General features: G+C 41.5%; 1 protein-coding gene across 4 annotated transcripts in view; it reads left to right on the top strand.

Moving 5' to 3' along the window:
* GXYLT1 (glucoside xylosyltransferase 1) overlaps positions 1–22,488 on the top strand; it is a 67,667-nt gene that overhangs the window by 6,306 nt on the left and 38,873 nt on the right. For 3 of the 4 annotated variants that reach the window (XR_002515617.2, XM_017946407.3, XM_021922189.2), the window contains exon 2: positions 12,828–12,920. The exons of the other annotated variant lie outside the window; for it this stretch is intronic. Coding sequence is in view for 2 of the 3 variants with exons in the window: in XM_017946407.3 (XP_017801896.2) it covers positions 12,828–12,920 (93 nt within the window). In the remaining variant the exon portion in view is untranslated. The remainder of the gene's footprint in view (positions 1–12,827; positions 12,921–22,488) is intronic. 4 annotated transcript variants of the gene reach the window in all.

The raw sequence follows: 22,488 nt of genomic DNA, 5'->3' as shown, positions 1-22,488 counted from the left end.
GCCTTGGCCTCCCAAAGTGCAGGCATGAGCCACCATACCCTGCCTAGAAAATCTTATTTTAAAGCAGTAAGATCATTATCTTTATGCCATACCTATTGAAAGTACTTCCCCCTAGGTATAAACTTAAATTTTATTAATTATGTGTGTACTGTATGAGGTTTACGTTTTGTTTTTAGATTGGCTACTTTTTGCTTTATCGATTTTTTACCTTTGTTATGCATGGGAAAGCTTTCTACTAGTTTTTTTTTTCCCTCCTTTTTTTACATTTAAATCAATCTGGCTTTGTGGGGAAGCTAGGCGGGTAGAGGAGGTATATTGTGTGATGCTAACTGTTTCTTTGAAATGGTTAATTGTTTCAGTGTCATTTATATATAAACAGCCCTTTTCCTACTTGCCGAGGATTAATGAAATTAGAAATTTAAGAAAAAGGTCTTGGAGCTAGAAATTAAGTTGTCTGGAAACTATTTATTTATTTTCTTTTTTTCTTTTTGAGACGGAGTCTCTGTCGCCCAGGCTGGAGTGCAGTGGTGTGATCTCGGCTCACTGCAGCCTCCGCCTCCTAGGTTCAAGCGATTCTCCTGCCTCAGCCTCCTGAGTAGCTGGGACTACAGGCGCGTGCCACCATACCTGGCTAATTTTTTATTTTTAGTAGAGACGGGGTTTCCCCATGTTGGCCAGGCTGGCCTTGAACTCCTGACCTTAGATGATCTGCCTGCCTCAGACTCCCAAAGTGCTGGGATTACAGGTGTGAGCCACCGTGCCTGATCTGGAAACAATTTGGTTGAAAATTAAATAACAGTAATTTGGCATATCATGGGAATGGCCTCCTTTAGTATGTCTGTAAGCATCTTTGCTTCTCTTGCACAGTCACAGGGTGGGGATACATGTCTTGAAGTTGCATTGCTGCTTTGCAGCAGCACTTCATTCATACTGTCATGTATTTATGCTGAATATGCCTAAATTTGTCACTGACTTTTTTTTTTTTTTTAAATTTGAGATGGAGTCTTGCTCTGTCACCCAGGCTGGAGTGCAGTGGCACGATCTTGGCTCACTGCAAGCTCCGCCTCCCGGGTTCGCACCATTCTCCTGCCTCAGCCTCCCGAGTAGCTGGTACTGGTGCCCACTACCACGCCCAGCTAATGTTTTATGTTTTTAGTAGAGATGGGGTTTCACCGTGTTAGCCAGGATGGTCTTGACCTCTTGACCTCGTAATCCGCTTTTTTTTTTTTTTTCAAGATGGACACTCTGTCGCCTAGGCGGGAGTGCAATGGTGTGATCTCGGCTCACTGTAACCTCCGCCTCCCGAGTTCAAGCGATTCTCCTGCCTCAGCCTCCCAAGTAGCTGGGAGTACAGGTGCATGCCACCAGGCCTGGCTAATTTTTTGTGTTTTTAGTAGAGATGGGGTTTTACCGTGTTAGGTAGGATGGTCTCGATCTCCTGATTTTGTGATCCTCCCGCCTCGGCCTCCCAAAATGCTGGGATTACAGGTGTAAGCCACTGCACCTGGCCTAATTTTTCTATTTTTAGTAGAGACAGGGTTTCACCATGTTGGTCAGGCTGGTCTCGTATCACTGACTCTTTAAGTTTTGCATGGTTTTCACTGAAGCCTCCTATCATGGACATTTTGAAATGAAAATTACTTTTTATAGTTTGACTTAAAATTGTAACCAGGCACGGTGGCTCATACCTGTAATCCTAGCAAGGAGGCCACGGTGGGTGGATTGCTTGAATCCAGAAGTTCTAGACCAACCTTGGCAATATGGCAAAACACCCTCTCAACAACAACAAAAATACAAAAAATTAATTGGGCATAGTGGTGTGCACCTGTGGTCCCAGCTACTCCAGAGGTTGAGATGGGAGGATCGCTTGAGCCCAGGAGGTTGAGGCTGCAATGAACCGTGTTCGCACCACTGCACTCCAGCCTGGGCGACTTGTTTATTTATGTGTGTGTGTGTATGTATGTATAAAAAACATTTTGTAATTGGATTTAAGTAAACTTCAAGTTCGACAACTGTTATTGTGCCGAGCGTTGTTTTATCACATGTAAATATGTGTAACCACCCCCACAGTCAGGATACAGAATTGTTTCATCACCACGAAGATACCTTGTGCTACCCCTTAGTCAGTTGTAGACAAGCTTTAATCTTTATGCCTTGTTAAATTTGAGGATGAGCCATAGTAACGTTTTATTTCAGTTTGATCCACAGTGAAAAACATTCCCTTTTAGGACTTCAGTGCTTTTGAATGTCAGTATGGGTATAGTGAAGACATATCCACCAACTCATATTAACACTTTGCCCCATTAAAATTATTTAAGAGTTACCTCTTTGAATGTTGGATTTTAGTATTCTGCTTTCAACAGTTTTAAGCAACTAATAGCCAGAACCTAGATAACTACCTTTACTTTTCCAATATTTTCAAACTTTATTTTTTGGCCTGAAAGTACACGTGCTGTCTTCAGATGAGTTGCTTTTGCTAATTTATCTTATTGCTTCTAATAAGCCACTGATACGTCGTAAGTTCTCAGTGTGAGTTTCTCCTCTTTAAGTTCTCAGTGTGAGTTTCTACTCTTTATCTTAACCTCCAAAACCAGTTTTTCAAAGTGGGAGAATGGATATTTGGGAGTTAAGAAACTGTAAACAAATTACTTCACTCCTTACAGCAGTACCTAACTGTTTTACGATTTTTTTTAATGCCATGCAGCATATGTATTCACTGGTGCATGTGTTCTTATATTTCCAGTAAAGAAAGAAAAACAGCTTTCCTATATACTGTGTGGTTTTTGACATTGAATTATGATCAAGAGATTTACCTGTAACTTGATTTTTCCCATCCAATTTTGACTGCATTAAACCTTTGTGAAGTTAATCATTACCCCTAAAGAAACCCTGTGTCTGTTAGCAGTAACTCCCACCTTGCACTCCTCAGTCCCCCAGTCCTAAGCAACCACGAATCTATTTTCTGTCTGTAGAGGTTTGCCTGTTCGGGGCATTTTACATAAAGGAATCACACAGTATGTGGCCTTTTGAGTCTTTCTTCTTGGTATAATGTTTCAGGGTTTATCCGCTGTAACATGTATCCCTGTATTTCATTCCTTTTTATGGACAAATAATAGTCCATTGTATGGATATACCACATTTTGCTCATTATTTGGTGGACATTTGAGTTTTTTCATACTTTTTGGCTATTATGAGTGATGCTGCTATGAGCATTCATGCTCAGTTTTTCTGTGAACATGTTTTCAGTTCTCTTGAGTATATACTGAGGAATTTAATTGGTGAGTCATGGTTGCACAACTCTGAATATACTAAAAACCATTGAATTATACACTGTAAAAGGGAATTATGTTTGCATTATTCTGCTTTGCTTTGTAACAACCCCACACATCTTAGCAGTTGACAATAGCAAGCATTTATTTCTTGCACACATTACATGTCTATGGCTGTGACTTTGCTTGATATATCTTCTCATTCTGGGATCCAAGCTGAAGGAGCAGTCCATACATTGGATATGCCTGGTCTCATGGTAGTGGATGAGGAAGAAGCCAGATTGAACAGCACAATCCCATGTGAAGCTTCTACTTTGATGCCACACTAATCATGTCTTTTTGTATTACTTTGGCCAAAGCAAGTCACTCGAATAAGGTCAAAGTCCATAAATGATGCAGGGATATATGCCTCCCCTATCAGGCAGGCAAGGCCCATGGTAATGAATAGGGTTGTATAATCCTTTTACAGTTAAATGTGGGGAGTGAATAACTGAACAGTAATACAGTCTACTACACAAATAGAGATTGCCAGTTAAGGAGAAAGAAAGAGTAATTGATACAAGAAGGTCTTTAAGGACCCCTGAGAAGAAGATGGGCAACAAGGGGATGCGTATGGAGTTGGTAGTAGGCATGAGACTAGCTAAGAGGAAGACAGTTAATTTATATTTCTACTAATCAGCATAGTCATGTCATTAACTGTTCTTAAGTATTCATCTGAGAATGTGAGTGAATGGCTGAGTTTCAACTGAAGATTGTACTGAAAAGGTACGGTGAAAGGTGGTGGTGCAAGTTGTAGGTATAGGAACATGAATGGATGAACCATATGACGTCTGAGTAGGGAGGGAAATGGGTAAAGGAGGAAGCTTATACTTAGGAAGCATGTGATTGGAGGGCTGAGTGATTTCCACACATGTAATGGGATATAAATAATAAGCCTAGGCAGCAAAGCGAGACTTTGTCTCTACAAAAAATTTGCCAGGCGTGTTGGCACATGCTTATAGTCCTAGATACTTGTAGACTGAGGCAGGAGGATGGCTTGAGCCCAGGAGATTGAGGCTGTAGTAAGCTGTGTTTGTACCACTGCACTCCACCCTGAGGGACAGAGCAAGACCCTGTCTAAGAAAAAAGAACCATAATTATTAGATCAGAGACTAGTCTGAGATGAGGTATTGGATTGCAGTTTCAGGTGATGACAAGGTCCAGGATTTGCCATTTTTTACTTCTCTCTCTCTTTTTTTGTCAGAGAGGGTCTGTGTCACCCAGACCTGGTGTACGTTGGCGTGATCACAATCACTGCAGGTTCAAACTCCTGGGCTCAAACTATCCTCCCAACTCAGCCTCCCAAGTAACTGGGACTATAGGCACACACCACCATGCCCGGCTAATTTTTTTTTTTTTATTCTTTGTAGAGATGGAGTTTCGCCATGTTGCCCGGGCTGGTCTTGAACTCCTGGGCTCAAGCGATCCACCCACCTCGGCCTCCTAAAGTGCTGAGATTACAGGTGTGAGCCACTGTGCCTGGCCAGCATTTGCCATTTTTAACTGAAGGGAAAAGGAGGTAAGAGTTACTGGAGTTAAACAATTGTGTAACCTGGGTGTTGGTTAGGTCTCCCACATTGCAGTATGTGAGATGACATTCTGTTGTTCCCCACTAGACAGTATGATCCATGTCCATTTTACTCACTATTGTGTTGCCAGTGTTTGGCCTGTAGACGTAGTCATTCAGTAGAAAATTTATTGATTTACCAAATGAATGATTAGAGGAAAGTAGGATTTGGTACTGAGACAAGGACTGTGAACCAGATGCTAGTCTTCTGTGAGTTGGGGAGGAACCAGTAGGTTGGTAGATCAGAATGGTGTGGCATTGTGGCCCTATTACATGGCTAGCAGTTGATGCTGGCTTTTGACTAGGAGCTCAGTGGAGGCTGTTGATCTGCATTCTCTCAAGTGGCTTTTCCATGTGCCTTGGGCTTCTTACAATCTAAAGATCAGGTTTAAAGAGTGTTCCAAGAAATAGGATGTAGAAGTTTTAAGGCAAGGGCCTGAACATTGGCACAGTATTATATTCAGTATTCTATTTGTCAAAGCAATCACACAGCCCACTTAGATTCTGGATAAGGGGAGTTAGATCCTCCTTTTTTTTTTTTTTTTTTTTTTTTTGAGACAGAGTCTTTCTCTGTCGCCCAGGCTGGAGTGCAATGGCACGATCTTGGTTTACTACAACCTCTGCCTCCTGGGTTTAAGCGATTTTCCTGCCTCAGCCTCCTGAGTAGCTGGGATTACAGGCAACCACCACCACACCTGACTGATTTTTTTAGTAGAGATGGGGCTTCACCATGTTGGCCAGGGCATTCTCTAACTCCTGACCTCAAGGGATCTGCCTACCTTGGCCTCCCAAAGTGCTGGGATTAGAGGCATGAACCGCTGCGCCCAGCAGATCTTACTTCTTAATAGAAGTGTCAGATGTGTGATCATCTTAGCACCTAGTTCTGTGTCCGGAATTAGTGGGTTCTTGGTCTCGCTGACTTCAAGAATGAAGCCGTGGACCCTTGCGGTGTTACAGCTCTTGAAGATGGTAGTCTGGAGTTTGTTCCTTCAGATGTTCAGATGTGTCCACAGTTTCTTCCTTTTAGTGGGTTTGTGGTCTCGTTGACTTCAGGAGTGAAGCTGCAGACCTTCGCGGTGAGTGTTACAGCTCATAGAGGCGGCATGGACCCAAAGAGTGAGCAGCAGCAAGATTTATTGTAAAGAGTGAAAGAACAAAGCTTCCACAGTGTGGAAGAGGACCTGAGCTGGTTGCCGCTGGCTGGCTCGGGCAGCCTGGTTTTGTTTCCTTATCTGACCCCACCCACATCCTGCTGATTGGTCCGTTTTACAGAGAGCTGATTGGACCGTTTTGACAGGGTGCTGATTGGTGCGTTTACAATCCCTGAGCTAGACACAGAGTGCTGATTGGTGCATTTACAATCCTCTAGCTAGACATAAAAGTTCTTCAAGTCCCCACTAGACTCAGGAGCCCAGCTGGCTTCACCTAGTGGGTCCCGCACTGGGGCTGCAGGCGGAGCTGCCCACCAGTCCCGAGCCAGGCCTACGCTCCTCAGCCCTTGGGCGGTCGATGGGACCGGGCGCCATGGAGCAGGTGGCAGTGCCCGTCAGGGAGGCTCGGGCTGCGCGGGAGCCTACTGTGGAGGCAGAGCTTGGACATGGCGGGCTGTAGGTCCTGATCCCTGCCCCGCGAGGAGGCAGCTGAGGCCCAGCGAGAGTTCGAGCACAGCGCTGGCAGTCTGGCAGTGCTGCGGGACCTGGCGCACCCTCTGCAGCTGCCGGCCCAGGTGCTAAGCACCTCACTGCCGTGGGCCGGTGGCGCTGGCCGGCCGGCCGCTCCCAGTGTGGGGCCAACGGAGCCCGCACCTGCCAGAACTTGCGCTGGCCTGTGAGCACTGTGTGCAGCCCCGCTTTGCGCCTGCGCCTGTCGCTCCACACCTCCCCGCAAGCAGAGGGAGCCGGCTCTGGCCTCGGCCAGCTCAGAGAGGGGCTCCCACAGTGCAGTGGCGGGCTGAAGGGCTCCTCAAGTGCTGCCAGAGTGGATGCCGAGGCCGAGGAGGTGCCAAGAGTGAAGGCTGCTAGCACATAGTAACCTCTCAATCCCTCCTCTAAAGAGGACACCCCAACTGCTGTTGGGAATTTGGCCGATGACCACTCTAGCTACTTCCTGCTGGATAGGTGCAATGAAGGGACCCTGCAGTTGTAGTGTCCCCCAGAGGGGAGCTCTCTAGGCCAGTGAAAGTGCCAGTGGGTCGGTCCAGGGGTCCTCGGTAGAAGTTGTTGAGCCCATTTGGGGTTCCATTTGTAAGACCATCTGTGTAGCTTGATGACCTTGATTTTAGAAGAAACAAATTTGACAAGAAGGTTAAAGATACAGGGCCCAAAGGTGAGTAACAGCAAGATGGCTGCCACGGGACCTAGAAAGGGGCGAAGCCATGTTGCCTAACTCCAGAGATTGGTGTAAGAATTTGAAAGGCGTTGTCTGATTTCAGAAGCCTTTTCCTGTTAACACCAGGCAGCATCTGAAGCTACCCCTGACTGGTTAGTGTAAAAACAACACTCTTCCCCTAAGAAGGTGCAGAGTCCTCCTTTCTCAGCAGTGAGGAGGGCTAGCCCTCGGCAGTTTTGGAGAGTCCCTGCTGCTAAAGAGTCTATTTGAGATTGTAAAGCAAGGATAGATATCGTTATTTCTTGCAAACTGTTTGAGAAATCCTTTGAGAGTGTGTGGTAGTACGATAATGAAGTAGATAAACCAGCTATCCCAGTTCCTGTAGCAGTAGCCATTCCTAACCCTGTAAGTAGGGGTACTAGTTGTATGGCTCTGTGCTGACGGACTTAAGCTTTGAGGGGTACTGATAAGGTGTGATTTCCTGGGGCAATATTAATGTTGGGACTTAGAAAGACTAAAGTGCAGGTGCCTGTCCAGTTAGTGGGGAGGCAGATATAGGTCGATGTTCCACATAAGAATATACCTTGGCTGGGTAGATAGAACTGGTTATGTATGTTAAAAAGGTGTGTGAGTTTGTTGTTTTCATTTTGCCATCCTGCTAGAGTACTTGCCAAGGTAGCTCTGGTGAATGGCTGGAAAGGGGTGTTGGGAGCAAACTGAGTGGCTCCCTGTGTTCTGTTTTCCTATTGGAGAAGAAAACATTTTGTATCTACTAGGAACTTTCGAGAGAGTGATTGAAAGAGCGGATAAGAAGGCATTCACTAGTGGTGGGGACACTGCTGCAGGGGGTCCAAGGGTGAATAGTCATGCAGGGAGTATGTTTGCCATTACAAAACCTGGACTGTTTGTTAAGCAGGGAGGAGGTGATGATTTTTTGGGGCCCTGAGAAGCAGACTAGCCGTCTGAATGGAGCTGTTTGGGTGACTCGGAAGTTACTATGATCAGTTGGGGTTTTTGAAGGAATAGGGTACTCTGTTGTTTCTTTACTACTTCCATCTCTCTTTCTTCCTCTTTGACTTCTTTGTCTCTCTTTTTCTGACTCTGTCTTTCTTTGACTGTCTCTCTGTCTCTTCCTCTGTCTCCTTCTCTTTGTCTCTCCTGTTCTTCCTCTCTCTTTCTCTGACTTCCTGTCTCTTTCTCTCTTTCCTTTCTGCTGGTCTTTCCCTGCCTCTGCCAGCCGCGTATGCTGCTGTTCTCCTTTCTCTTTCCCCTTTTTGATGGCTTTGGCAGTATAAGACTGTCACCTTCTTTGGTTTTTGCACTGCACGCAGTAACTCCATGATTTCCTTGTGGTATTTAATGGGGGTTCCTGGAGGTTAGGAATTCCCTTTCTTTCCATATTGCAGCATGGGCATGTAGGATTAGATAACCATACTTGGTGTCTGTATACACATTTATTCTTTTTCCCTTTCCCAGTTCTAAGGCTCGGGTAGGTGCCACTAGTTCTGCTAATTGGGCACTGGTCCCTGGGGGAAGAGGCTTAGTGATGTTTAGGTACGGTTACATCACTAACTATGGCGAGTTCGTGGTCTCGCTGGCTTCAGGAGTGAAACTGCAGACCTTAGCTGTGTTATAGCTTATAGAGGTGGCATGGACCCAAACAGTGAACAGCAGCAAGATTTATTTTTAAAGAGTGAAAGAACAAAGCTTCCACAGTGTGGAAGAGGAGTTGCTGCTGGCTGGCTCAGGCAGCCTGCTTTTATTCCCTTATCTGACCCCACCCACATCCTGCTGATTGGTCCATTTTACAGAGAGCTGATCCACCGTTTTGACAGTGTGCTGATTGTTGCATTTATAATCCCTGAGCTAGACACAGAGTGCTGATTGGTGCATTTACAATCCTCTAGCTAGACATAAAAGTTCTCTAAGTACCCACTAGACTCAGGAGCCCAGCTGGCTTCACCTAGTGGATCCCACACTGGGGCTGCAGGCGGAGCTGCCCACCAGTCCCGAGCCAGGCCTACGCTCCTCAGCCCTTGGGCGGTTGATGGGACCAGGCGCCATGGAGCAGGGGGCGGTACCCGTCATGGGCGCTGGGGCTGTGTGGGAGCTCACCGGGGAGGCAGGGCTCGGACATGGTGGGCTGTAGGTCCTGAGCCCTGTCCCATGGGGAGGCAGCTGAGGCCCGGCGAGAATTCGAGTGCAGCGCCAGCAGGCTGGCACTGCTGGGGGACCCGGCGCACCCTCTGCAGCTGCTGGCCCAGGTGCTAAGCCCCTCACTGCCCTAGGCTGGTGGTGCGGGCCAGGCGCTCTGAGTGTGGGGCCCACCGAGCCTGCGCCGGTCGGAACTCACACTGGCCTGTGAGCACGGTTCCCGCCTGCGCCTGTCCCTGTCCCTCCACATCCCGGCGCAAGCAGAGGGAGCCGGTTCCGGCCTCGCCAGCCCAGAGAGGGGCTCCTGCAATGCAGTGGCGGGCTGAAGGGCTCCTCAAGCGCTGCCAGATTGGATGCGGTGGCCGAGGAGGCGCTGAGAGCAGGGGCTGCTAGCACATTGTCACCTCTCAGTTTGATATTAGCAAAAGTATAGGGCTCTTGGTGTGGCTCAAAGCTTCACGAAATTTAAACTCATTACTAAGTTGTTCAATGTGTTGGTCTTGTTGAATTTAATTCTCATGTCTGTGGCTTTGTCATCTTGCATCAACTTAAAAAAAAGCAAAACATTGCCCCGAAGTACAGTTTAATTGTAATACTGCAAGAGGGTCCTTTGAGTTAGAAGCTCCCTGGTGGATATTTCCTGAGAACAGGGAGTTTGAGGTGTGCTGTCTAGCTCACATGGTTTCTTGAGACTAACGAAGATCAAGTAGTTTCAGCAACTTCTGCATGTTGGCAACGTGCATGTAAACTTTTCTAGTCAAATATTTGTAGGAAGATATTTTTGAAATATGGGGTAGTAAAGATATGAAAATGTTAATAGTGGTGGGTAATTACTTTCATAGGCTTTAAAAAATTTTCTAAATGGTACTTAATAACCTGTATTGATTGAAGTATTCATAGAAACACAAATTTTCAAAATTTAATCCTTCTTAAGTTGTAGTAAATAAACAGGATTATCATAAGAGAAGTTATTATCAGTATTTTGATAAAAAATTTCAAGTTGACTCTAGATATCCCTTGATATAGCGTTTCTCATTCAGGTCTGATTTTAAGACTTATCTGGGGATATTGCTGAAAAATTGAGCTTCTTAGGCCACTTCTCTGGGGGAGGCTTGATTAACTGGATATGGGATAGGATCCTATATCTGTATTTTTGACAAGTGACCTGAGGACCAGGCAGGTTTGGAAAACAACACATAACTGATCTGTAACTTAAAGTACAAGTTGAGGCTGCAAATGGTATTGTTAAATATATATAATTTTAATTAATTTTATAGAAAAATTGAATTTGTCTTTGAGATTTCCATTTCCATTTTTCACTGTTGTAGAGTTTGACAGGGGATATGGAATAACCTGATTAGTTATCTTCTTAGAACAAAGGTACACATTAGGTGTTGATTGTAAATAAATTGTGGATTTGTTGAAATAAAGCTGTGATATCGTCAGTGTCTGAAAGACGGAGATTGTATGTATCTACCTTAAAACGTTTCTTGTGAGTCTAAATGGGTGTGAAAGTGCCTGAATCTGAAAAGAACTCTGTGTTCGTTGTTATTACCATCACTGAGTCTGACTATGTGGTATGAAATCAAAGACTTAAGAAAATACATAGCCATGCTTGAGAGGGTACAAACACAGATTTTCTAATCAAGTCATAAGTTTTACTGATATGTACACATTTTCTTCTCTTTCTGGTTCAGCCTTTTAAATGAAGGTATGTAGCCTTTTGTGCTATGCTAGAAAATGGTGTTTCTTTACAGGAAAACAGTTAAAATGTAACTTTTTTCTGTTAAGAAATTCCAACTTTGTTCTTTATGCAGTAGTATACAGAATTACTTAGGCAGCATTTTAAAAACCACCAGTGCCAGACCTTGTTTCTAGATTCTGATTTAATAGGTCTTGTGTGGCACCTCTACCAGAGCTGAGAACCTCTGCCTTAGACTGTTGCCATTTGTGAGAGATGTGATCAGATTTTTGCAAATCAGAAATTTCGTAGGCCATTTGATATAAGCATAGTAACTCATAATTGAATTCATAGTGAGAGAAAACAAAGCTGCATAGTGATGAGGTAATGAAGTGGCCCGGTTTAGTGACTCACCCTGACTTCATACGTACTTTAGTACCCAGTGACTTTTAGACTATTATTTTGAAAATAAATCACGATGAAAAACAATTTTTTTTTGTAATATAAGGTGTTTTCTTTTTTCCTTTTTGGCTCCAACATGCAACCTAACAAGACAGACCAGACTTGATCCTCCATTTTAGCTTGTGTAATGTGGAACCGAGATAATGTAGATAGTGATACTAGGCTGTGAATATCAGCATGATTTCTGGGTTTTTTTGAGGGGAGGGCAGGTCAATTTTTTTTGTTTTTTTTTTTGTTTTTTTTTTTTTCGAGACAGAGTCTTGCTCTGTTCAGCCAGGTTGGAGTGAAGTAGCACAATCACAGCTTATTGCAACATCAAACTCCTGGGCTCATGCCATCCTCCCACCTCAGCCTCCCGAGTAGCTGGAACTTATAGGTAAATGCCACCATGTCCAGCTAATTTTTTATTTTTAGAGACGGGGTCTTGTTATGTTGACCAGGCTAGTCTTGAACTCCAGCCTCAAGCAATCCACCTACCTCAGCCTCCCAAAGTGCTGGGATTATAGATGGGAGCCACTGTGCCCATCTATGTATGTGTGTATGCATGTGTGAATATGTATGTATATATACATATACAGAGCAGTGGGGTTGCTGGATCATGGTAGTTCTGTTTTCAGTTTTTTGCGGAATCTCTATACTGTTTATTTATAGTGGTTGTAATTTATGTTCCTACTGTCAGTGTATGAGTGTTTCCTTTTCTGTCTTTGCCAGGATTTATTGTTTTTTGCCTTTTTGATAATAACCGTTTTAACTGAGTGACATGTTATCTCATTGCGGTTTTAATGTGCATTTCCCTGATGATTAGTGATGTTGACCATTTTCATATACATCTTGGCCATTATGATTTCTTTTTCGGTTTGAAACACCATACAGGTAGTTTGAGTTGAGGATTAATTTAAAAGTATTTAAAGATCTTTTCCCTTTCTGCTAGCATTTGTGGCATTTTTATTATGTTTGAGGATAAGGAAATATTTTGTTTGTCCCAAAGGGATTTTGTTCTAGGGCTACTATGTGTAGCCTATGAAGAAAATTTTAGAAGATATATTTATGTGTGTTATCTGAGGAGGGGATTTTAATATCCGATGGAAAAACTCTTTCCCAATCTATAGTATAGTTTACCTTCAAGGTTATAAAGTTCTATTTAAAATAATGGTGCCCTAAGTAAGGGAGAAATCAGTTTTCCAAAATCTTTATCATAGCAATTTAGATTTTCAATTTTATTTGCTTTAAAATAGAACAGTAAGTGACCGTGTTACTGAGTAAATTCCTTGTTAGTTCCAAACCGAAATACTCACATAGGACTCTTATTTCTGTCTTACTCTGTTAGGTGTAAAGATTTCTCTCTGTGTTACTGGAATCCCTATTGGATGCTGCCCTCTGATGTTTGTGGAATGAACTGCTTTTGGGAAGCGGCTTTTAGGTAGGCACTTAATATTTAATTGGTAGATCAGTGTAGGTAAGGTTAGATAGTTGATAATAAAACCTTTGACTGTAATAGGATGTAAAAATGTTTCTTATGATATTATACAAATAATTTATTTTCTGATTGGGTTTTCCATTTTTCCCATTTTGTAGTTATCACTATTTTTTAGTACATACTGTGTATAAATGCTTTACATTTTCTTAGATGTTAAGATAAGCCACTGTTCTTAAGAAAATTTATGATCTAACTTTTGGAAACAGTTGTTAAAATGATAAACTGGGATAAAAATAGGCTTCTACTGATGTTTACAGATCTATATAATATATTACCATCTATAATATATAATATAATTATATATGATATAAATAATATATGTAAGGCACATATCTAAATTAAAGCTGGTATACTGTAGTGGATAGGGACAACTGGAGAAGGATTATATTAGTTATTAGTAGAGAGGTCGAATATTGGGGAATAGGAGGATAAAGATAAGTATTTAATGGAGGAGCAAACGGAGGAGCAGCTACTGGCTACTACTTCCTTTAATGTTTATTGACCTTTTAAGTTACTGACTAGTTTAGCTTTATTTGCTTCTCTGGATAATGAAGGTATTGGGTTGCCTGACCTCTTAGGTCCTTTCCTGCTCTTATCTTCAGTGAAAGAAACAAGTATTGATAAGAATAGGATAAGGCGGTGACTCTCAGACTGTCTCCTTGATACAGCGGCAGAGGGGAGTGGGACAAAGGGTTGAAATGCTCTTCCCAAGAGTAAAATTTATTTGAAGAGTATCTACTTTTACTGCATCTTTATGATTCATTTAAATAGTCTAGGCTGGGTATGGTGGCTCACGCCTGTAATCTCAGCATTTTGGGAGACTGAGGTGGGAGCATTGCTTGAACCCAGGAGTTCAAGACCACCCAGGCAACAAAAGCAAGACCCTGTCTCTAAAATTAAAAAAAAAAATTTTTTTTAAATTTTAAAAATTAGCCAGGCATGTTGGCATGTGGGCTCAGGTGGGAGGATTGCTTGAGCCCTGGAGGTTGAGGTTGCAGTGAACTGTGATTATGCCACTGCACTTCAGCCCAGAGCAAGACTCTGTCTCAAAAAAACAAATAAAATAAATATTAATTCTCATTATATTTGCAACATGCTGTGCTAGGTGGTAAGCACCAGACTTTTGGGTCAGGTTAATGTGGCTCCATCCTTCTGGAGGATGGAGTTTACATTCTGGTGGGAGTTTCACACTAGTAAACCTGAAATTACAATACAGTGTGACAAGTTGTTGCTGTGATGAGTCATCTTAAGGCATCAGGGAAGACTTCCTGGAGGTAGTGACTAGATAATGATCTGGAAATTAGCTAGTTTCAAGGACAGTAGGTGAAGTGTTTCAGATAGGAAGAACTTCATTTTTAAAAACTCTTAATTAAAAAATTTATTTTTAATTGACAATAATTGTAGGAATTTATGGGGCATAAAGCAATGTTTTGGTGTCTGTATACATTGTGGACTGATTATATCAAGCTCATTAACATATTTATCATCTTACATATTTATCTTTTTTTTTGTAATGGGCACATTTGAAACCTGTTCTCTTAGCAGTTTTGAAATAAACATAATTATCTGTAGTCACCTTGCTGTGCAGTAGATCTTGAGAACTTATTCTTTCTCACTGGAAGTTTGTGTTGTATTCTTTGGTCAACATCTTTCCATCACCTACTCTCTCCCACCCCTTCACCTCCAGTGCCTGGTGACCACTATTCTACTCTCTGTAAGAACTGCATTTTAAATATCTATTAATTGTACATATTTTGTAAATTCTTGCATTCTCAATACAGTGTGCATCCCATGAAGAACTGGAAGGGAATAGGTTCAAATCAGATAGTTTAATTATATCCTGTTGCTGTGGAAGAGATTGGGTGATTGAAATTTTAATATGAGCCAAGTGATAATATTCCAATTTTTAAAAATTAACTTTTAAAGATAATCTAACCTTTCAGTTTGGTTGTAATTTTAGATAATTGAAGCTTTTTATGTTTTCATTCTTATGAATATTTGCAAATGAATATAGTATTGACAAGAGCCACTTTGCCTTGCCACGTAATTCCACTAGCTCAAAGCTGGGTAAACTTGAAAACTTCAGCATACTCTGATTTATACAACCCAGACCTTTTTGTAAATTACAGCATGAGTAATAATAGTCTTTCCTCCTTATTGGCTGCAGGAATGTCCCAGGGAAATTTACCTAGTCAGAATCCTGGTCTCTCTGCTTACCATTCCTTTTGTTTTGGCTCCTCTTACTCATTTTTCTAATGCTCCCAAGTATTCCATGGAATAAATTATATGTGGATGGATACATAATGTTGTAAACCTTGTGCCTGTAACCTAAATTTGAGACTTCAGAAATTATATGCCTTTTCTCTGTTATACTTTCTACCCGTAACGTTGCATCCATTATATCATGCTATTACACACAAAAAAGTAAATATTTTGTGTCATATAATTATGTAATAAGCTCTCACACTTAGTTTCTTATTTAGAACTAAGGATTCCCTCACATTTAATCACCCTGTTTCAAATATGCATACAAGCCCAAATGCCATACAACTGCCAAATCATTCTTGCCCTCCATCTCAGTATCTACTTTAATACTGGTAAAGCTGCTTTGGAATCCCCCTTTTGATGTCACATTCTGCCTGGCACCAGGGGGCCCTTAGTTGGGTACCTTACTTTCCCAACTTGAATTATTTGTATAACTTAGATCAAATCTTACCTGGGGGATCATATTCTCCCGATTAATTTATTATACAGTGAACATAAAATAATAAAAAAAATAAAATTGCCTCAACTTCTATTACAAGTGTTTTCATCATTCATACACATCTTGTGTTTTCATCATTCATATACATCATATGCTTTTACATACTTGTGATTCTGGTGGAGACTAATCTTGAATTTTTTTTTTTTCCTTGAGACAGGATTTCACTGTCTTCCAGGCTGGAGTGCAATGGCATGATCTTGGCTCACTGCAACCACTGCTTTCTGGGCTCAAGCGATTCTCCTGCCTCAGTCTCCTGAGCTGGGACTACAGGCACCTGCCACTGCGCCCGGCTGTTTTTTGTAGAGACGGGGTTTCACCATGTTGCTCAGGCTGGTCTCAAACTCCCGATCTCAGGTGATCTGGCCACCTCGGCCTCCCAAAATGCTGAAATTACAGGCGTGAGCCACCCCCCCCGGCCTAATCTTGAATTCTGAGCTTAAAATTTTAATACTTTTCAGTGTAGTATGGTCTTCATATTTCTCATGTCAATGGCATCACACTATTCCATTGCCTCTCAAAGTGCTGGGATTATAGACATGAGCCACTGTGCCTGGCTTTATGGCCTTAAAACAAAATCAAAAATTCCCACAACAGTTTGCTTTCAATCCTCTCTTTCCCTTCATCAGCAAGCTTCTTTTAAGAGTACCTACCTGCTGGCTGGAGGGGTGTGGCTCATGCCTGTAATTCCAGCACTTTAGGAGGACAAGGCATGCAGATCACTTGAGGTCAGGAGTTGGAGAACCAGCCTGGTCAAAATGGTGAAACCCCATCTCTACTAAAAATACAAAAATCAGCCAGGCATGGAGGCGCACACCTGTAGTCCAAGCTGCTTGGGAGACTGAGGCATGAGAATCGCTTGAACCTGGGAGGGAGAGGTTGCAGTGAACCAATATCACATCGCTGCACTCCAGCCTGGGCGAAAGAGTACCTACTGGTTTTACTTCTGGGTTTTGTTTGGTTTGTTCATTTTTTTGAGATGGTCTCACTTGTTGCCCAGGCTGGAGTGCAGTAGCACCACCAGGGCTCACTGCTGCCTGGACCTCCTGCGCTCAAGTGATCCTCCTGCCTGAGTCCCCTAAGTAGCTGGGACTACAGGTGCATGCCACCATACCCGAATCTTTTTTTTTTTTTTTTTTTTTTTTTTTAATATTAGTCAAGACGAGGTCTCGCTATGTTGCCCAGGCTGGTCATGAACAACTGAGCTCAAGTGATCCTGCTGCCTCGGCTTCCCAAAGTGCTGGGATTACAGACGTGAGCTACCGTGGTCAGCCTTGGTTTTACTTCTTTAAATAAAAAGAACTTCACACCTCAACTATCTACCACCTGACTCTTATTCCCATCACCCCACCTCTGAATTATTGTTTTGGGGCTTAATCTTACTTTTCTTACCCATTTGGCACTGTTTACTACTTCCTTTTTCTGTCAGCTCTGTTAGCCTCTGGCTTTTGAGACCAGACCAGTTACTCAGCTCTTTGATCTCTGTCCTGGACTCCTCTAACTCTGCTTTCTAAATAATCTGCATTTCTTAGGATTCTGCTCTTTTCTCTCCCCATTCCCTGAATAGTTATAGGATAATTTGTTTAACTGATAGCTCCAATTCAGAGTTCTTTTCTGAGAGCCAGACCTGTATTTCCAGTTGCATATTGGTCATTTTTACCTTGCTGATTCAGATGCCTCAGAGACTCATGTTCAAACCTGAACTGATAGTCTAGCTCCTTAGACTTTCCTTCATCTGTGTTTTGTATCATGTTTACAATGGACTTTCTCCACATGTCAGTCTACATTAACTCTTCTTGTCTCCTTTCACACTGTTGCTCCTGGCTACTTCTTTCCTTCTCCCTTAACGGTTGTACTCATCACTTCCCATCACTTCTCAAACGATTGTAGTTTCCTCTCACTGCTCACCTCATCTCCCTTCTCTGTCTCCTCTTGGTTATTGTATTTACCACATCTGTTGTGATTGTGAATCTTCACTTCTAGACCTTTAACTGCAGGCTGATACTATGTGGTGTTATCATTTAAGTCCCATGCCTAGCAAGGTGTTTGGGAACCAGTGAGAAACAAATGATTAACAGGATCATTTGGGAAGCTTTCCCCAATACCAGGTTAGACTAGGTCACAGTAGGTTAGATGTTTGTGTTGTGAGCCTCTTTAGCAATCTCAGTTTTTTCTATTAAAACAATTACCATGCTTTCTTATTGTTTTAAAAATCAGTCTTTTCACAACAGGCTGCAAATTGTCTGAGGTGAAGATTGTGGCTTTCTTGCCTACCCCAGTGCCTATATGAAAGGAGTTCAAATATTTGTTAAAAAGAATGAATTATATCACTAAATTGTGTTTTAAAAATTATCTGGCTATAAGCATGCACCAGCATTGTGTGAGTGTATTTGGGGTCATCATAACCTTAGCATTATTGGGAATTATAATTTTATCACTTATTAAAATGATAGCTTTTTGTTGATTATTTGTTGAATGTATTTCCACATTTATTTATCTTTTTTCTTTTGTTCTGTATATCATCTATTTGATATTGATATTGAATTTTTAATGTTTATTTTATGAACTCTTAGAATAATATATTCGGTTTTGCCATTGATTGCGAATAAGTTTCTAATTTTTTATTTTACTTTCATTATACAAACTCTAAATTTTAGAATTATCAAAATATAAAAAATATTTTGTTTTAATGTACTAATTTTTCTATGACTTGAGCTTTTTAAAAAATCAGTTATTTAAAATATTTAATCTTCTTTATGGTGGGAATTGATTTTAGATTTGTGAATTATGTGGTCACAGGTGAATTTAATCTTAGCTGTATTATTTTGAGTAGTTCATACTAGTTTTAAGAGATATATTTTTACTGGTTATTTAAAATTATATTTTAGAAATTAATACTTATATTTCATGTTGGAGTTTTAGATTTTATTTTTTAATACTTTATATAAAAATCCTAGAGTTTTTTTTAAGTATTTTGTTTTGAAAGTGTTTTACATGCAACTCATGAAAGTAATTTTGCCCGGTGTGATAATTTAACACAACTCTTTTTTTTTTTTTCTTTCTTTCTTTTAGTCCGTTATGTATTGCTGGGAACAACTCTTTTAATAGTAAGAGAAGAAGGTGGTGTTTTTCTTTTTAAGCACAACAGGCTAAGCAAAAATGCTTTCCATTTTTGTTCAACTGCAGGTTTTTAAAGATAGCTTCATGGCATTTCTCTTTTAGTTTGAGTAGATGGTTATTTGAAATTTGTTTAGTTTGACTTTATATACGTCAATGGGAGTTTGTAGTCTAATTATGTATTTTTTTTTTTTTAGATGGAGTCTTGCTCTGTTGCCCAGGCTGGAGTACAGTGGCGTGATCTCGGTTCACTGCAAGCTCCGCCTCCCGGGTTTTCGCCATTCTCCTGCCTCAGCCTCCCCTGTAGCTGGGACTACAGGCGCCCGCCATCACGCCTGGCTAATTTTTTGTATTTTTAGTAGAGACAGGGTTTCACCGTGTTAGCCAGGATGGTCTCGATCTCCTGACCTCGTGATCCACCCGCCTCGGCCTCCCAAAGTGCTGGGATTACAGGCTTGAGCCACCGCGCCTGGCCTTATGTATCTTTTTATTTTTTATTTTTTATTTTTTTTTGAGACGAGTCTCGGTCTGTCGCCCGCGCTGGAGTGCAGTGGCCGGATCTCAGCTCACTGCAAACTCCGCCTCCCGGGTTTGCGCCATTCTCCTGCCTCAGCCTCCCCTGTAGCTGGGACTACAGGTGCCCGCCACCTCGCCCGACTAGTTTTTTGTATTTTTTAGTAGAGACGGGATTTCACTGTGTTAGCCAGGATGGTCTCGATCTCCTGACCTCGTGATCCGCCCGTCTCAGCCTCCCAAAGTGCTGGGATTACAGGCTTGAGCCACCGCGCCCGGCCTATGTATCTTTTTAAATAGAGAATACTAATTTAATAATAGGCTATAAGAACACCCTGGAGATTATACTGTGAAATAAAACAAAATGGAAAAAAGTTATTATTCCTTTATAGCAGAAATTTGCTTAAAATCAGAAGTTAATTCCTAAGATTTAGAAATTTGTTGTTAACAGTATTTGCATCTAAATTTGTTATGTAAAGCATTCTTTAAGTTTTTTTAATGATAAACCCCTACCTCCCAACTTTTTACTTTGGTAAATTTCAAATATACAAAGGTTACAAGAATAGTACAGTAAGCATACCATACATTTTTCACCTAGATATTTATTACTAACATTTTACCACTTTTCTTTTTCTGCCAAACCATTTGAGAGACAGCAGGCATTATGACACACCCCTAAATACATAGATTCAGCATGTGTCTCCTAAGAACAGGGACATACTATAATACAGCCATAATTGTCACTTTAAGTTATTTAACACTGTTCATAGAATATATATTCCTATTCCTATTTTCTTATTTTCCTGTTAATGTACTTTGTATCTTTTCTTCCCCATTCAGGACCCAGCCAAGGACCATACATTGCATTCAACTCAGGCTGAGTTAGTCTCCTTTATTCTAGAACTGTTCCCTAGCCTTTTTTGGGGTGAGAAGGGGTGCTGTTTTTGGTATCTTTTGTGATATTTTTGTTTTTATTTTGCAGAATGTCCCTTAATTTTGATTTGCCGACTGTCCACTTATTATTAGATTCAGGATTTTTGGCAAGATTACTGCATGGGATACTGTGTTCTTTGGGCATGCTATCAGGAGACTTCTGAAGCCATAAGTTTAATATTAAGTTTGATCAAAGGTTAAGGTGATGTTCTCGCATTTCTACACTGTACTAGTACTTTTATCTCCTGTATAATATATGGGGGAAATATTTTGTTAGTATGTGGTTTTAGCATCCACTGATTATTTTTGTCTACTGTTACAGTGGTGATTGCAAAATAGTGAATTTTATAATTCTCTCATTTCTTCTGCATTTATTGGTTGGTATTCATCTTTAAAAAAAGAAGAGTTCCCTCTCCTTACCCCTTTATTTAATATCATTTTTTGACTGATGTGTTCACTTTGTATTTATTTTTTTGAAACAGAATCTTGCTCTGTTGCCCAGACTGTAGTGCAGGGGCATGATCGCAGATCACTGCAACCTCTGCCTCCTGGGTTCATGCAATTCTCCTGCCTCAGTCTCCTGAGTAGCTGGGACTACAAGTGTGTGCCACCACGCCTGGCTAATTATTGTATTTTTAGTAGAGACAGGGTTTCACCATGTTGGCCAGCCTAATCTCAAACTCTTGACCTCAAATGATTCACCCACTTCGGCCTGTCAAAGTGCTGGGATTACAGGTGTGAGCCACCGTGCCCGGCCAGGGTTCACTTTATAAATTTAATACGCTATCATTCATTACTGTCATACTTTTCATACGCAGGTTATGCCAGCTTTAACCATGGGAGCCCTCAGATATTATCTTTGAATCATCTGAAGACTTTCTTCTAATCGTATATCTGTAGAAAAATAAGTTTGACTTTAAAATCTCCTTTTCTATTTACATTTCTTTAAATCCACATAGACTTTTCTCCTGTTCATATTGTGATCAAAAGAAAGATTTTTGTAGACCCTGGCAAGGTTCCGCCATTCAATTGGGGCCAACATAATTTGAATGACTGCTTCCCTGTAACTGCTTAGAAGGTTTTAGTTATCACTTCTTATCATGTAGAAGCTTACTTTAGATTTTTTTCCAGTTGCAATTGATTTTCCTGTCTTTTAGGTCTAGGGGTAGGGTGGTTGTTAGAGACATATTTTAACTGTGTTTTTTGTGGTCAGTTTAGGAGTTGAGCCTGTACTGTATATAATACTTTCACTCAAAAGGATCCCAAACAGAAAAGGAAATGTGATGTAGTTGACAGTACTCCTGTAGAAATTGGTGAAAGGAGTGCTGGCAGTGTGACCAAAACGATCCTTGCTAAAATACCTGGGAGGAGTTCCTGAGACTGATTTTTAGAGGGATTTTTTTTTCTTGAGAAACATTTGGGTATATTATTATTTAAGACATCACCCAGCACCCAGGCTGGAGTGCACTGTGACATGATCACAGCTCTCTGCAATCTTGAACTGCTGGACTCGAGCAACCCTCCTGCCTCAGCCTTTGAGTAGCTAGGTGTACACGTGTGCACCACCGCACCCAGCTAGTTTTTGTGTGTGTGTGGATACTGGGTCTCACTGTGTTACTCAGGCTGGTCTCAAACTCCGGTCCTCAAGCTCTCCTCTCCACTTGGCCTCCCAAAGTACTGGAATTACAGGTGTTAGCCACCATACCAGGACTTGAGGCTGTTTTTTCTTAAGGTTTAATATACTTCTTATCTGTGTATGTAGTTGATGCTGTACAAAACAGCGTATGACTATCATGCCTTACTTTTAAAATATTCTCTTGGCCTTTGACTTTGGGGCAAGATCTAGCTATGGGCCAGTAAAGCAATCTGAGCCCATTAATGATTCTTAAATCATGATGCTGTAGAGAGAAGTAGGATCTGGAGGCAGTCACTAGAAAGATGAGATAATTTAGAATTCTCTTAAAATTGTTGTGTCTTTATTGCTTAGTTTTTAACTTGTCATTGTGGCTTCCACTGTTTTTGAGATGAACTGGATTCATGTCCCCGCTTTATAGACGTAAAAAGCGTAGATAGTCTCCCCTCCACCGATAGTTTAAGTATCCCCTCCGTCATTAGTTTCAGTGTTATGAACTGATGGGCTCAGCACAAAAGAGGGCAAAGGATAGAGGGTACAAACAAGGGAAGAGA

Source organism: Papio anubis, chromosome 9 (genome assembly GCF_008728515.1).
Source record: "Papio anubis isolate 15944 chromosome 9, Panubis1.0, whole genome shotgun sequence".
Taxonomy (NCBI): domain Eukaryota; kingdom Metazoa; phylum Chordata; class Mammalia; order Primates; family Cercopithecidae; genus Papio; species Papio anubis.
This window is presented reverse-complemented; position numbering and strand designations above follow the sequence as displayed.